General features: G+C 49.0%; 2 protein-coding genes across 2 annotated transcripts in view; both read left to right on the top strand.

The window, feature by feature from the left end:
• The window catches only part of dok4 (docking protein 4), a 244,592-nt gene that overhangs the window by 66,455 nt on the left and 165,637 nt on the right, over positions 1–12,500 (top strand). The gene's annotated exons all lie outside the window — the stretch shown is intronic.
• ccdc102a (coiled-coil domain containing 102A) overlaps positions 1–12,500 on the top strand; it is a 107,308-nt gene that overhangs the window by 49,886 nt on the left and 44,922 nt on the right. Inside the window, exons 2-3 of the mRNA XM_079497848.1 lie at positions 9,231–9,705; positions 11,169–11,594. Coding sequence (XP_079353974.1) covers positions 9,328–9,705; positions 11,169–11,594 — 804 coding nt within the window. The 5' untranslated portion in view covers positions 9,231–9,327. The remainder of the gene's footprint in view (positions 1–9,230; positions 9,706–11,168; positions 11,595–12,500) is intronic.

The following is a 12,500-nucleotide window of genomic DNA, read 5'->3' as shown; positions in this document are numbered from 1 at the left end:
CTTGAGATTTTGGAAGGCATTTTGTTTCAAAAATGTGTTTTGCAAAAATCAACCTGTTGGTGGCGCTATAACAGACCAATGTGAAAAGGGTGGGATATATTCCTCAGCCTAGTAAGAAAATGTGTGCGTTCATGATTTGAGGCTTTTGTTCAAAACGGGGCAATCTTGCAAACTGTGAAAGCCAATTATAGCCAATTAGGATGGAATATGAAATATCGGACAGATCCAACTTGAGCACATGACCATAGAGATACTGTGTAACGATTTGTGAGATTCTTGGACAGAATCTGGAGGAGTAATATCAAAAAATGTGTTTTACAAAAGTCGGCCTCCTGGTGGCGCTATAAAAGGCAGATGCGGAAAATGCAGGTCAAAGGTTTGTCCTTGGCCTCTAGGGAGGGTGCATGCAACGTTTCACGCAGATCGGTGCAGTTTTAGGTAAAAAATGTGAAAAGCTGCCTCATGGTGGCGCTATAACAGGCTGTTCTGGAAAATGTGGGGCAGAGGTTCATCATTGGCATCCAGGGAGTGTGTGTGCAAAGTTTGGCATCGACCAGGTTAACGGTGCCGGAGATTAGCTGGTAACAGACGGACGGACGGACACACACACACACACACACACACACGGACAGAGTGCAAAACATACTCTCTCCCCATGCCTTCGGCCTGGTGGAGACAACAATAAACATCACATGCATAGAGATAGTCGTCTTGGATCATAAGTAATCTAAGAACCTAGTCCAAGTCTAACAGTAGAATATCCGTACATGTGAAACTATAAACACTATAAAATGCTATAGAATGCCAGATCACTAATGACGTGGCAGCTATAAATTTTACATAACATGCTACTGTATCTAAATGAACATTCTTTTAGCCTTTGCATAAGCTTGCAAGATCATCGAGGCTAGGGCAAATTAAATTGGGGTTTAACTGTTTTTATACTATATCATGTGCTATATGAGCTAATTTCCCCTCAAGGATCCCTGGGGGTCCACAGACCCCACTGTGAGGGTAGAGTACTGGGGGTCCACACACACAGACCCCACTGTGAGAGTAGAGTACTGGGGGTCCACACACAGACCCCACTGTGAGAGTGGAGTAGACCATATGCTTTGTGTTTTTATTGACTGACACATATCTGCCTCTATGTCTCATTGTCTGCCTCATCCTCGCCATGCTCTGTTTCTTCATAACTTCAGACAGGGAAGGGGTGGGGGTGGGGGAGGGGGTGGGGGATCCCCAAATGAAACATGTTAAATCAAGAGTCGGACATTTTCCTTTTCTCGGCCCCATTCCTAAACATCCACTGAGTATTAAGAATGATGTCACACACACCCACTGGAACAACCATCACCTCCTCTTTTGTGGTCAAGGTTAGTGTGTGTGTGTGTGTGTGTGTGTGTGTGTGTGTGTGTGTGTGTGTGTGTGTGTGTGTGTGTGTGTGTGTGTGTGTGTGTGTGTGTGTGTGTGTGTGTGTGTGTGTGTGTGTGTGTGTGTGTGTGTGTGTGTGTGTGTGTGTGTGTGTGTGTGTGTGTGTGTGTCTGTTTCTCTCTCTCTCTCTGTCTCTCTCTGTCTGTCTCTCTATCTCTCGCTCCTCCTCTCTCCTTTCAGGAGTGATACCTGAGTCCCCATCCAAACCACAGATTGAAGAGTGTGTGTGCGTGCGTGCATGCCTGCCTGTGTGAGGCATACACATGTCTGTTGTGGTTAGAGCACTTTGACAGTTGGCAACTGGAAGAGATTGGTGCAATTTCAGCTTATCAATATCAGCCTACATACACCGACCCAGTGCACTAGTGACTACACTATACTAAATGAAAGGGAAAATGGCTCGCTGTTATAGAATGAGGAGTCTTTTGCATTTGCACGCTATGACGTATAGCGTTAAAATAAACAGAATACCGGTAATTATAAAAGAGTAAACTCAGTAAATCCTCAGTGTTAATTTAACCCCGGGAGTGGAACCAAAATGGACAATTTTCCCCCCAGATTTGCGACTTCAAATGGAACCCCCTTTTGGTGTTTTAAAACTTTGTGTTCTACTTTAGCTATTGGAAAAACAGCAGATCTACAAGCTTGTAGGTCTGCTGGTTTTTTTCTTTAATCGTGAAAATGTGCCGCAAATCTTTAGAATTTATATTTTTCTTTCACAGTGAACGTTTTTAACTCAAATCTTTGCTTCGGGCGGGGGTCCCTGGAACTACATATTTTCAGATGGGGGTCCGTGGCCAAATACAGATAATTCTGGGGGTCCTTGACATGGAAAAAGGTTGAGCACCACTGACAGAAATGTAATCAGGAAATATTTAGGATTTAGAAGCCATTTTTTGTAGAATCGTCCTCAGGTCTAAATGGGTTACTTAAAACGATCTCTATATGTTGTTTGGAACTTCCGGTAGTCCTTTAGGGGCGGCAGTGGCGGCTCAGGGGTAGAGTGGCCGGCAGAACAGCCGTATGAGAAACCAGCAAGGTTCCTAGTTCGAACCCGGGCTCCCCCAGAGTTAGTGTCGAAGTGTCCTTGAGCAAAGACTCTGAACCCCTAATTGCTCCCGATGTGCAGGTTGATGCCTTGCATGGTTTCCCTCTGCCATCGGTGTATGAAGGAATGTGTGTGTGAAAGGGTGAATGTAATGCAAAATCTATGTAAAGCACTTTGGTTAAAAGCGCTATATAAATGCACCATTTACCCTTCTTCTACCAATTTTTTTTTATTGTGTTTGTGTTTTTTCGCTCTGCACCTGCCCACTTTGAGTGTGGACATGCACATCCTTGCTCCTTTTCAGAGGTTTCCATTGGCTGGACACACACACACACACACACACACACACACACACACACACACACACACAGGGTGCACACAGGGTAAACACTTCCTTCACAAATAAACACTATGGCTTCAGGGAGGGTTTCACACGCCACTACCTCACCATATGCAGCTGGACCGTTCTCTCTCTCTCCTAATAATGCACACGACCTGCTCAATTTACTGTAGCGCTCTGTCTGTCTGTCTGTCTGTCTGTCTGTCTGTCTGTCTGTCTGTCTGTCTGTCTGTCTGTCTGTCTTAAGTTTTACTTCAGACCTACAAGCTCACAACGTGAAAGACTCCCCCCCCCCCCCCTTGTTGGAGTTGTTCCCATGGCGGAGCAGCTTTCGGGGCCTCTCTCTGGAACTTCCTCTACATCCTCTAGAGAGGGAGGGGAGTGGGGTGGTCTGTCTGGAGAGGTGTAGTGAAGGGGGAGAGGGAGGGAGGGAGGGAGAGGTGTAGTGAAGGGGGAGAGGGAGGGAGGGAGGGAGGGAGGGAGGGAGGGAGGGAGGGAGAGGTGTAGTGAAGGGGGAGAGGGAGAGAGGGAGAGGTGTAGTGAAGGGGGAGAGGGAGGGAGGGAGAGGTGTAGTGAAGGGGGAGAGGGAGGGAGGGAGGGAGAGGTGTAGTGAAGGGGGAGAGGGAGGGAGGGAGAGGTGTAGTGAAGGGGGAGAGGGAGGGAGGGAGGGAGAGGTGTAGTGAAGGGGGAGAGGGAGGGAGGGAGGGAGAGGTGTAGTGAAGGGGGAGAGGGAGGGAGGGAGGGAGGGAGAGGTGTAGTGAAGGGGGAGAGGGAGGGAGGGAGAGGTGTAGTGAAGGGGGGGAGGGAGGGAGAGGTGTAGTGAAGGGGGAGTGGGAGGGAGGGAGAGGTGTAGTGAAGGGGGAGAGGGAGGGAGGGAGGGAGAGGTGTAGTGAAGGGGGAGAGGGAGGGAGGGAGGGAGAGGTGTAGTGAAGGGGGAGAGGGAGGGAGGGAGAGGTGTAGTGAAGGGGGAGAGGGAGGGAGGGAGGGAGAGGTGTAGTGAAGGGGGAGAGGGAGGGAAGGAGAGGTGTAGTGAAGGGGGAGAGGGAGGGAGGGAGAGGTGTAGTGAAGGGGGAGAGGGAGGGAGGGAGAGGTGTAGTGAAGGGGGAGAGGGAGGGAGAGGTGTAGTGAAGGGGGAGAGGGAGGGAGGGAGAGGTGTAGTGAAGGGGGAGAGGGAGGGAGGGAGAGGTGTAGTGAAGGGGGAGAGGGAGGGAGGGAGAGGTGTAGTGAAGGGGGAGAGGGAGGGAGGGAGAGGTGTAGTGAAGGGGGAGAGGGAGGGAGGGAGAGGTGTAGTGAAGGGGGAGAGGGAGGGAGAGGTGTAGTGAAGGGGGAGAGGGAGGGAGGGAGAGGTGTAGTGAAGGGGGAGAGGGAGGGAGGGAGAGGTGTAGTGAAGGGGGAGAGGGAGGGAGGGAGAGGTGTAGTGAAGGGGGAGAGGGAGGGAGGGAGAGGTGTAGTGAAGGGGGGGAGGGAGGGAGGGAGGGAGAGGTGTAGTGAAGGGGGAGGGAGGGAGGGAGAGGTGTAGTGGAGGGGGAGAGGGAGGGAGGGAGAGGTGTAGTGAAGGGGGAGAGGTGTAGTGAAGGGGGAGAGGGAGGGAGGGAGGGAGGGAGGGAGAGGAAGCGGTAGAAGGAGGAGGTGATGAGGAGGGTAATTGTTTAGGAGCGGAACGGGAACGAGGCCTGGACATTTGAGCCCACAGCAATCAGAACCAGGGAAGAAGTGGTGGAACCCAAACCCAAGCGGGGTTGAAGGGCAACTCTAGGATCAGGTTAGATATCTTCCAACGCCTAGAAGAGAGTGAGCTTTCGAGGAAGCGTGCAAGGTGCCATGTCAGATGTTTCCACATGCCTTGAGTGAAAGTGAGGTGCCTTGATCTTGAGCTGCAGAAAGCAGGGAGAAGGACAATATGGCAGAGGTGGAGACTATAGATTATTGGTATCTTGGTCCTTTCACGGAACCGGCGGCCATTTTGGGGATTTTAGTGTTCTGAACCAATTAATTTTCAGTGGAAACACTGTGAACTGGTTCAGTAGGACACATCAAAAGAACTGAACCGGTTCAACCCGGTGGAAAAGGCCATTATGAGTTCCGTAGGTGCAGTCAAACATTTTGTCAACAGTTCATGATACCACACAGCGGTAGATTGCCCACACGCTGTTTCACACTGAGAAAACAAACTGATGGTTGGCTGTCTCTCTCTCTCTCTCTCTCTCTCTCGTGCGTGTGCGTGCGCGTGCGTGTGTGTGTGCGGATCGAGGTGCAACCGGATCGGATCTCCAGAGACACAGAGAGGAGGAGAGAATGGAGCAGAATTTCAGAATGTATTGAGAGGATGAGGATGGCCCCTTGAGATGCAGTATCTCATTTTAGAGGGGTCCCTAGTATACATGGATAAAACATTACATATGTTACAATACAATACAATACAATACAATACAATACAATACAATCTATTATACATTTGAAAACATGTGCCCAAGCCCAGGAAAGGAACATAAAGTCACCAGCTACTACGTCACTGACACGCTGCAACACGCTGCAACACACACTGCAACAACACACTAACACGACACAACACGACACAGTCTTACCCTCCGCGTCGATCCACGGCTATCTCCTCATGTCGCGCCGCACGCCCACAATCAACAACACCCGCGTAAAAACTGTCATTGCACTGACACTACAGCCGCCTCCCGTCCAGACTCACAAACAATATCAATATCAATAATAAACACAAACACGCCACAAGCACCGACACCCCCGCCTAATTTGTTGCCAGGTCTATGAAAACAAGCCCAGAACAAATGCCATTCAACACGCTACTTACAACTCGCTTACAATTCACGGACCTGGCAACACTGCATCCAGTTTCCCCATTGGCTACGGTTGCTACAACACGCATTTGCACTGCATCTTGGGAGCAACACAGCTTAATGTAGGGGTCACCGATTGCTGTGCTACATCCCCCTCATGTTCTCACGTTTACTGCCACCTGCTGGACGCAAAGCCAACCTCAGACTGCCGAGGGCTGCGGGGGCGATTTAGAGGGTGAACACACAGCACAGAAACGGATGTTGTGGGCGTCCATCTTATGCTAAATAAATAGCGTCAATGCTAGCGAGCTAAACCATAGCCATCCTTGCTCTAGAAAGCGCTAATGTTTCCATCTAGACCACCGGATAATCAGCAAAGACCTCTGAACATCGCGCGTTGTATCCAAACCATGGAGAGCTCAGTAGATTAGGAGTTATTCAGCTTTTAGTCAGCCTGTATAATGGGAGGTCGGCGGCAGGGCGGTTGCGCAATCCGGTCTAGGATCGCTAAAGAAGGAAAGGCCGAGCCAAACTAATAATGAAAAAATAGAAATCAGCGATCCGGTTTGATATCAATAATAAAGCTTATCTGACGGATCAATCCGCCAGGAGCGGAAGGTAATTACATTCCTTATGGCAGTAAGTCTGCACGCACACGCGCGCACGCGCTGCAACACAAAACAGCTGCATACAACGCGTGTCACTGTGGACTTCTGTACCTGTGGACTTCTGTCTCGCAACGCGGGGCAACGCAACTCTGGGATGAGCGGGCCGAAGGCCCGCGAAATTCTAGTACAATACAATACAATACAATACAATACAATACAATACAATACAGTTAGCTTGCTCATCCTCTCCCAGCCACGCCCCCAGCTCTCAACTCATTTTAGACAAATTGGGAACTAACACAGGTGTTTCAATTTCTCTGATTGGCGTAGATTGGTTCATAGGCCTCATACACACATATCAAACGCATGTTCTATGTTCTGTCTGTGTTTGGTGGCCACCTCAATGCTTTATGAACGCGATATGAAAAAGTTATTGGAATTCAGAAGGGTTAAATGCAAAACGGGTAAGATGTCACATTACGTCAGACTTTGGCGCTCCTTGCACTTTGGGGGATGCCTACATACAAAGTACAAACTAAACTTCTCGAAATGTACAGAAACAAGGCCGTTTATGAGGTAATTTCTCGCAGAATGGTACAGAGAATGGCTACACGCGGTCTGACGCAATGTCAGATTGTTGTTGGTTACCACGGTAACCAAAGCAGATATGTCGACGCAGGGTGGCTTTGGGTTGAGTTGTTAAAATCAGTCTGAACGCACAGATCGGATCTGGTCTCTTGCAAAAGGTAGTGTGAATGGTCGGGCCAAAAGATCGGATTTGAGAAGAAAAAAACTGATTTGAATCTGATTTGACTTGATTTGTCTAAATCGGGCGTTATACAAGTCTGTATTCATGAGTTTCAAATGTACACCTGCCATGTTGGGAACCAACATAGGTGTTTCAATGTGTCTGATTGCCATAGTACTAAACAGTAGTGCGACAGTGTTAATAGCATGAACAGGTGGTTTTGAGACGTGAATCCAAGGAGAGGTAACAGATCTGAGAGAAAGAGGAACATTGTTCCAGTTCCAGGAGCAGTCGAGAGCTCAGGGGACAGAGACAAACTAGGAGCTGAGTGGCAGAAAAAAGAGAGATTTGTAGGTTATATGTAGCAACGGTTTAAAAAAAGCACCACGGATAGGTTTTACTCATGGCAGTGCCAGTATAACAATTTGGCCCAGAAGCTGGGAGAGAGACGAGCGGAGAGAGAGAGAGAGAGAGAGAGAGAGAGAGAGAGAGAGAGAGAGAGAGAGAGAGAAAGAGAGAGAGAGAGAGAGAGACAAGATGACAAATGTGAGCAAACGTGTGTGAGGCGAGCGGCAGTAGGGTGTAGAGTAGAGGCGAGCGGCAGTAGGGTGTAGAGTAGAGGCGAGCGGCAGTAGGGTGTAGAGTAGAGGCGAGCGGCAGTAGGGTGTAGAGTAGAGGCGAGCGGCAGTAGGGTGTAGAGTAGAGGCGAGCGGCAGTAGGGTGTAGAGTAGAGGCGAGCGGCAGTAGGGTGTAGAGTAGAGGCGAGCGGCAGTAGGGTGTAGAGTAGAGGCGAGCGGCAGTAGGGTGTAGAGTAGAGGCGAGCGGCAGTAGGGTGTAGAGTAGAGGCGAGCGGCAGTAGGGTGTAGAGTAGAGGCGAGCGGCAGTAGGGTGTAGAGTAGAGGCGAGCGGCAGTAGGGTGTAGAGTAGAGGCGAGCGGCAGTAGGGTGTAGAGTAGAGGCGAGCGGCAGTAGGGTGTAGAGTAGAGGCGAGCGGCAGTAGGGTGTAGAGTAGCTGTTAGCTTTTCCCACAGCGCTCGTTTTTTTCTCACCCGCTGCTGGAATAATTACAGCTACGTATTATTGGTCTGTTGGGATGAGCCGAGGTACCCGTTGCTTGTGTGTTGTTGTAGTTCCACATTCATTCTTGTCTGAGTTTTAGCCCTCTTGTACTCTTTCATCTACTTTTTTATTTGTTTATTTTTATTCCATTTCACTTCCCCCTTAAGGGCAGAGTCTAATCCAGACTCAGCCATGTGCAGCATCTAAACTGTGTGTGTGTGTGTGTGTGTGTGTGTGTGTGTGTGTGTGTGTGTGTGTGTGTGTGTGTGTGTGTGTGTGTGTGTGTGTGTGTGTGTGTGTGTGTGTGTGTGTGTGTGCGTGCGTGCGTGCGTGCGTGCGTGCGTGCGTGCGTGCGTGCGTGCGTGCGTGCGTGCGTGCGTGCGTGCGTGCGTGCGTGCGTGCGTGCGTGCGTGCGTGCGTGCGTGCGTGCGTGCGTGCGTGCGTGCGTGCGTGCGTGCGTGCGTGCGTGCGTGCGTGCGTGCGTGCGTGCGTGCGTGCGTGCGTGCGTGCGTGCGTGCGTGCGTGCGTGCGTGCGTGCGTGCGTGCGTGCGTGCGTGCGTGCGTGCGTGCGTGCGTGCGTGCGTGTGTGACTGAGACGAGACAAGGGGTTTTCTTTCCCAGGCAGCACAGTTTTATGTCTGTGAATGATTACCTTTCACAACCATGTGAACAATGCATCTGTTTCCCTCTGTTTTCCCTGCTCTGATGTGGCTGTTCTTCCTGTTGTTGTGGTTCTCTCCAGTCCAGTGCTGTAAAAGTATCAATACTGCAATATAGAAATACTTGAGTAAAAGCACAATGTTATTGGCATCGGAAAGTACTTAAAAGTGTACTTTAAAAAACCCAATTTGTAGTCATTATGCAGAATGTCCCGTTTGAAGTTTTCAAATGTATAATTTAAAAAAAAAAGACCTACTTGTAGATCAGATATTAATGGCTATTAATCGGCTATTAATGGACAAAATGTATAGCCTATATAGGGCTGAAGTGGTTTATGTATGTTTTGTAATAATCAAAATATACAAAGTAACCAGTAACTAAAGTTTTCAAATTACTGTAGTGGAGTAAAAGTACAATATTTGTCTCTGAGATGTAGTGGAGTAGAAGTACAAGTACTGGAAATTGGAAATACTCAAGTAAAGCACAAAATTGTACTGATGTACCACTGCTTCTCTGTCTCTCTCCAGGCGTAGCCACAACAGCGGATGAAGCAGCAGACCATGCTCTCCTGAGCGGCGCTCCCCCTCATTCCCTCCGTCATTCTCTTCCTCCTCATCCGTCATCATGAACCACACCCCCAGCCCCCACCACCTCTCCGAGAGCGGGAAGTCGGCCGGCGGAGGCAGCCTGCTGTGTGGCCTGGGCCTGCATGGGGGTCCCGACCGGGCCATCCGCTCGCCCGACAGCCTCACGCACACGCCCAGCCCCACCGGAGGCACGCCCAGCTCCAGCCCCCCTCTGCTGCTGTCCCCTGGGTTAGGGGGGCTGGGGGGGCTGGTGTCCCTGGGCGCCATGGGGGACCTGGCAGGGGCCGACTGGGAGAGCCGCGAGGAGCTGAGGCTGCGTGAGCTGGAGGAGGCGCGGGCCAGGGCGGCCCAGATGGAGAAGACCATGAGGTGGTGGTCCGACTGCACGGCCAACTGGAGGGAGAAGTGGAGCAAGGTGGGCATGGTGCGCATGCTGATGAAGTGCTGCTTGTGGTGTTGATGTTGTCGCCTAAAACTATGACGAAAAATCTCCGTCGACTACCTTTTTTCACGGACGAAAACTAAATAAAAACTAAGCTATGATGACTAAATATACTAACAATTTTCGTCAACGAATACAAACTAGACTAAAATGTTAGAGAGGGACTAGTGGAAAAGAGATTCAGTAGAACTAAAAGACATGTCATTTTATGTTTGGTTGCGCTCTGGTGTTGCACTCTGAAAATAGCTGACCTACAAGCTCACAACTCATCCTAACTATTAGGAGCAGTGGGTACTATTAGTACAGCTCAGGGACACTTGAGCTGACTCCCAGACACTAGGACAGTCTCTCTCTACACATTCAGCCATGGCTTGGCCACCCTTAATAATAATAGTCTTGGCCTTTCTCCAGCATTGAGATAACAAGCTTTGTAGTGTACCGTAACTAGGGGTGTAGCGATATAGTAACTGCATCGAAAAATCGATTTTAATTTCAAGAATCGAAGTATATCGAAATGAAAACAACAACATTGACTATTTATCGTATCGTATCGTTTTGCAATGGAAATAATCGGTATGGAATCGTTTTGCTATGCAATTAATCGATTGTATCAATACTACATTTTTGTGAGTGGTATTTAGTAATTTTTAGAAGAAAAATTAAAAAGAGAGGTTTAATTACTTAATTTAATATAATGTCAATGTATTTTAAATAGTTACTGTATCGATTTCAAATCATTTAATCGTATCGGATCGGATCGCCATAATGAACCAATATCGTCCATGTATCGTATCGTCAACCATGTATCGTGATGCGTATCGGATCGCTGTTAGAAAGTATCGTTACACCCCTAACCGTAACCGTAAGATAAAAAACAAACATGGTTGTGCCCTTCTTGAGGACCAAAGCAGTACAGTGTCGTATGTACTGTAAATGCACCTCCAACAAGACAGAATAAAATGAATTGCATAGGGGACGGCAGGGGAGAGGGGCCAGGGGACTTCCATCTGAAGTCTGTGTGTTTGTGTGTTTGTGTGTTTGTGTGTTTGTGTGTGTGTGTGTGTGTGTGTGTGTGTGTGTGTGTGTGTGTGTGTGTGTGTGTGTGTGTGTGTCTTGATGCATGCTGCACAATGTATTCCATCTGAAGTCTGTGTCCAATCAATAACAAAGTTATTATCAATTCGTGAGAATGAGAGAGGAGACTATTTGCAGTACAAATGTAAGGTCAGCTAAGTGACAACATAAACAACAATCACGGCAAACATTATGACATTATTTATGAGGTACCTGACGATTCCATTCAGAGGGTTATGATTCGATTATGAATCGATTGATTTCCCCCTCACTGTGTGACTCATAAACAAAGTAGTGAAAGATGTGCTCCCCTGCAGGTGCGATTAATCCACCTCTAGTGAAAACTGTCCAATCCCCTGCAGGTGCGGTCGGAACGGAACAGGGCGCGGGACGAGGTGCGCCAGCTGCGCCAGCGGCTGGACGCCCTGACCAAAGAGCTGAGCGGCGCGCGGCGCGAACGCCAGGAGCTGGCGGCCGAGAACGAGGCGCTGCGGCAGGAGGCGCTCCGACTGCGCGGCACGGAGAGCTCTGCGACGGCAGCACCTCCCCCCGGCCCCGCCACCGCTTCCTCCTGCTCAACCACCTCCTCCTCCCCCCACCACCAGCCTCCATCCTCCATCGCTCCCTCGTCGCCCTCCTCGTCAACCTCCTCTCAGCCCCCGGCGGGCCGGGTGGGGGAGGGGCTGCCCGGGTCCCCGGTGAGCCGGGTGGGGGAGGGGCTGCCCGGGTCCCCGGAACCAGAGCCGGTGAGGGACGTGGACGTCGAGGACAAACTGGAGAGAGAAAAGGTGGGTTTCACACAACGTAGTGGTTTTCAACCTTTCTCATGTCAAGGTCCATTATTTATTCAGCATTTGAGCCACGGAGCACCATTTGATGAGATTTAACCTCTCAGACTTGGAATATTGTGTTATCATTGGCTACGATTTTGTCCACAATTCTATGCTGTATTGATGTTGGTACCATAGGAGAGATAACAGGCAAACGTTGATCAAAACAACTCTTTACATTCTTAATTATTGTGTAGACGGGGTGCGCACGCTTATCCGACACACCAAAGGTGCGTTGGTCCGACATGCGTTTCTCCGTGCTTGTGGTTAGGTTTGGGTTAGGGTTTGGGGTAGTTTGTCCGTCTAATTTGTAAATTAAGTAATGCAGATGTTTAACAATAATTTAACTCTTGAAAGTGTAATATGAAACCAAATGGACTCGTAAGACTCCATTTGGTTTCATTTTACACTTAAAATGTGGGCACACACCGCACACCTGACCTAGACGTGACAACCAGCGGCGGTGACACAAATAGCTGCTCTCATCACATGTAAATACCGCTATCTTCCCTTTGTACCGTCAAAAGATTAATTAGCATTCAGGTTGGAGATGGTGTGGTAGAGTCTGTCACCATCCCTCCTACCTCCTGTTCCCTCCATATCAATAATTACTGACGGACGGAAATAATCTTACCTGGGTCTAGACTGGAACATCAGGAGCCTTCATTTTAGATGAGGTTTTTAGAACACTGAATCAGAGTTGTACTGTAACTTCAGAAAGAATTAGGGGGTGGCAGAAATGAGTTGCTATATACCGTAAATCCTCAAATAGTGACCTCTATTCAATTATAAGCTGTCCACTTATTAATATATTAATTACAACAAAATATAACGTCTCAACTCCGACAATTCCATGTGTTTAGG

The sequence above is a fragment of the Electrona antarctica genome (genome assembly GCF_951216825.1).
Source record: "Electrona antarctica genome assembly, chromosome: 3".
NCBI lineage: Eukaryota > Metazoa > Chordata > Actinopteri > Myctophiformes > Myctophidae > Electrona > Electrona antarctica.
This window is presented reverse-complemented; position numbering and strand designations above follow the sequence as displayed.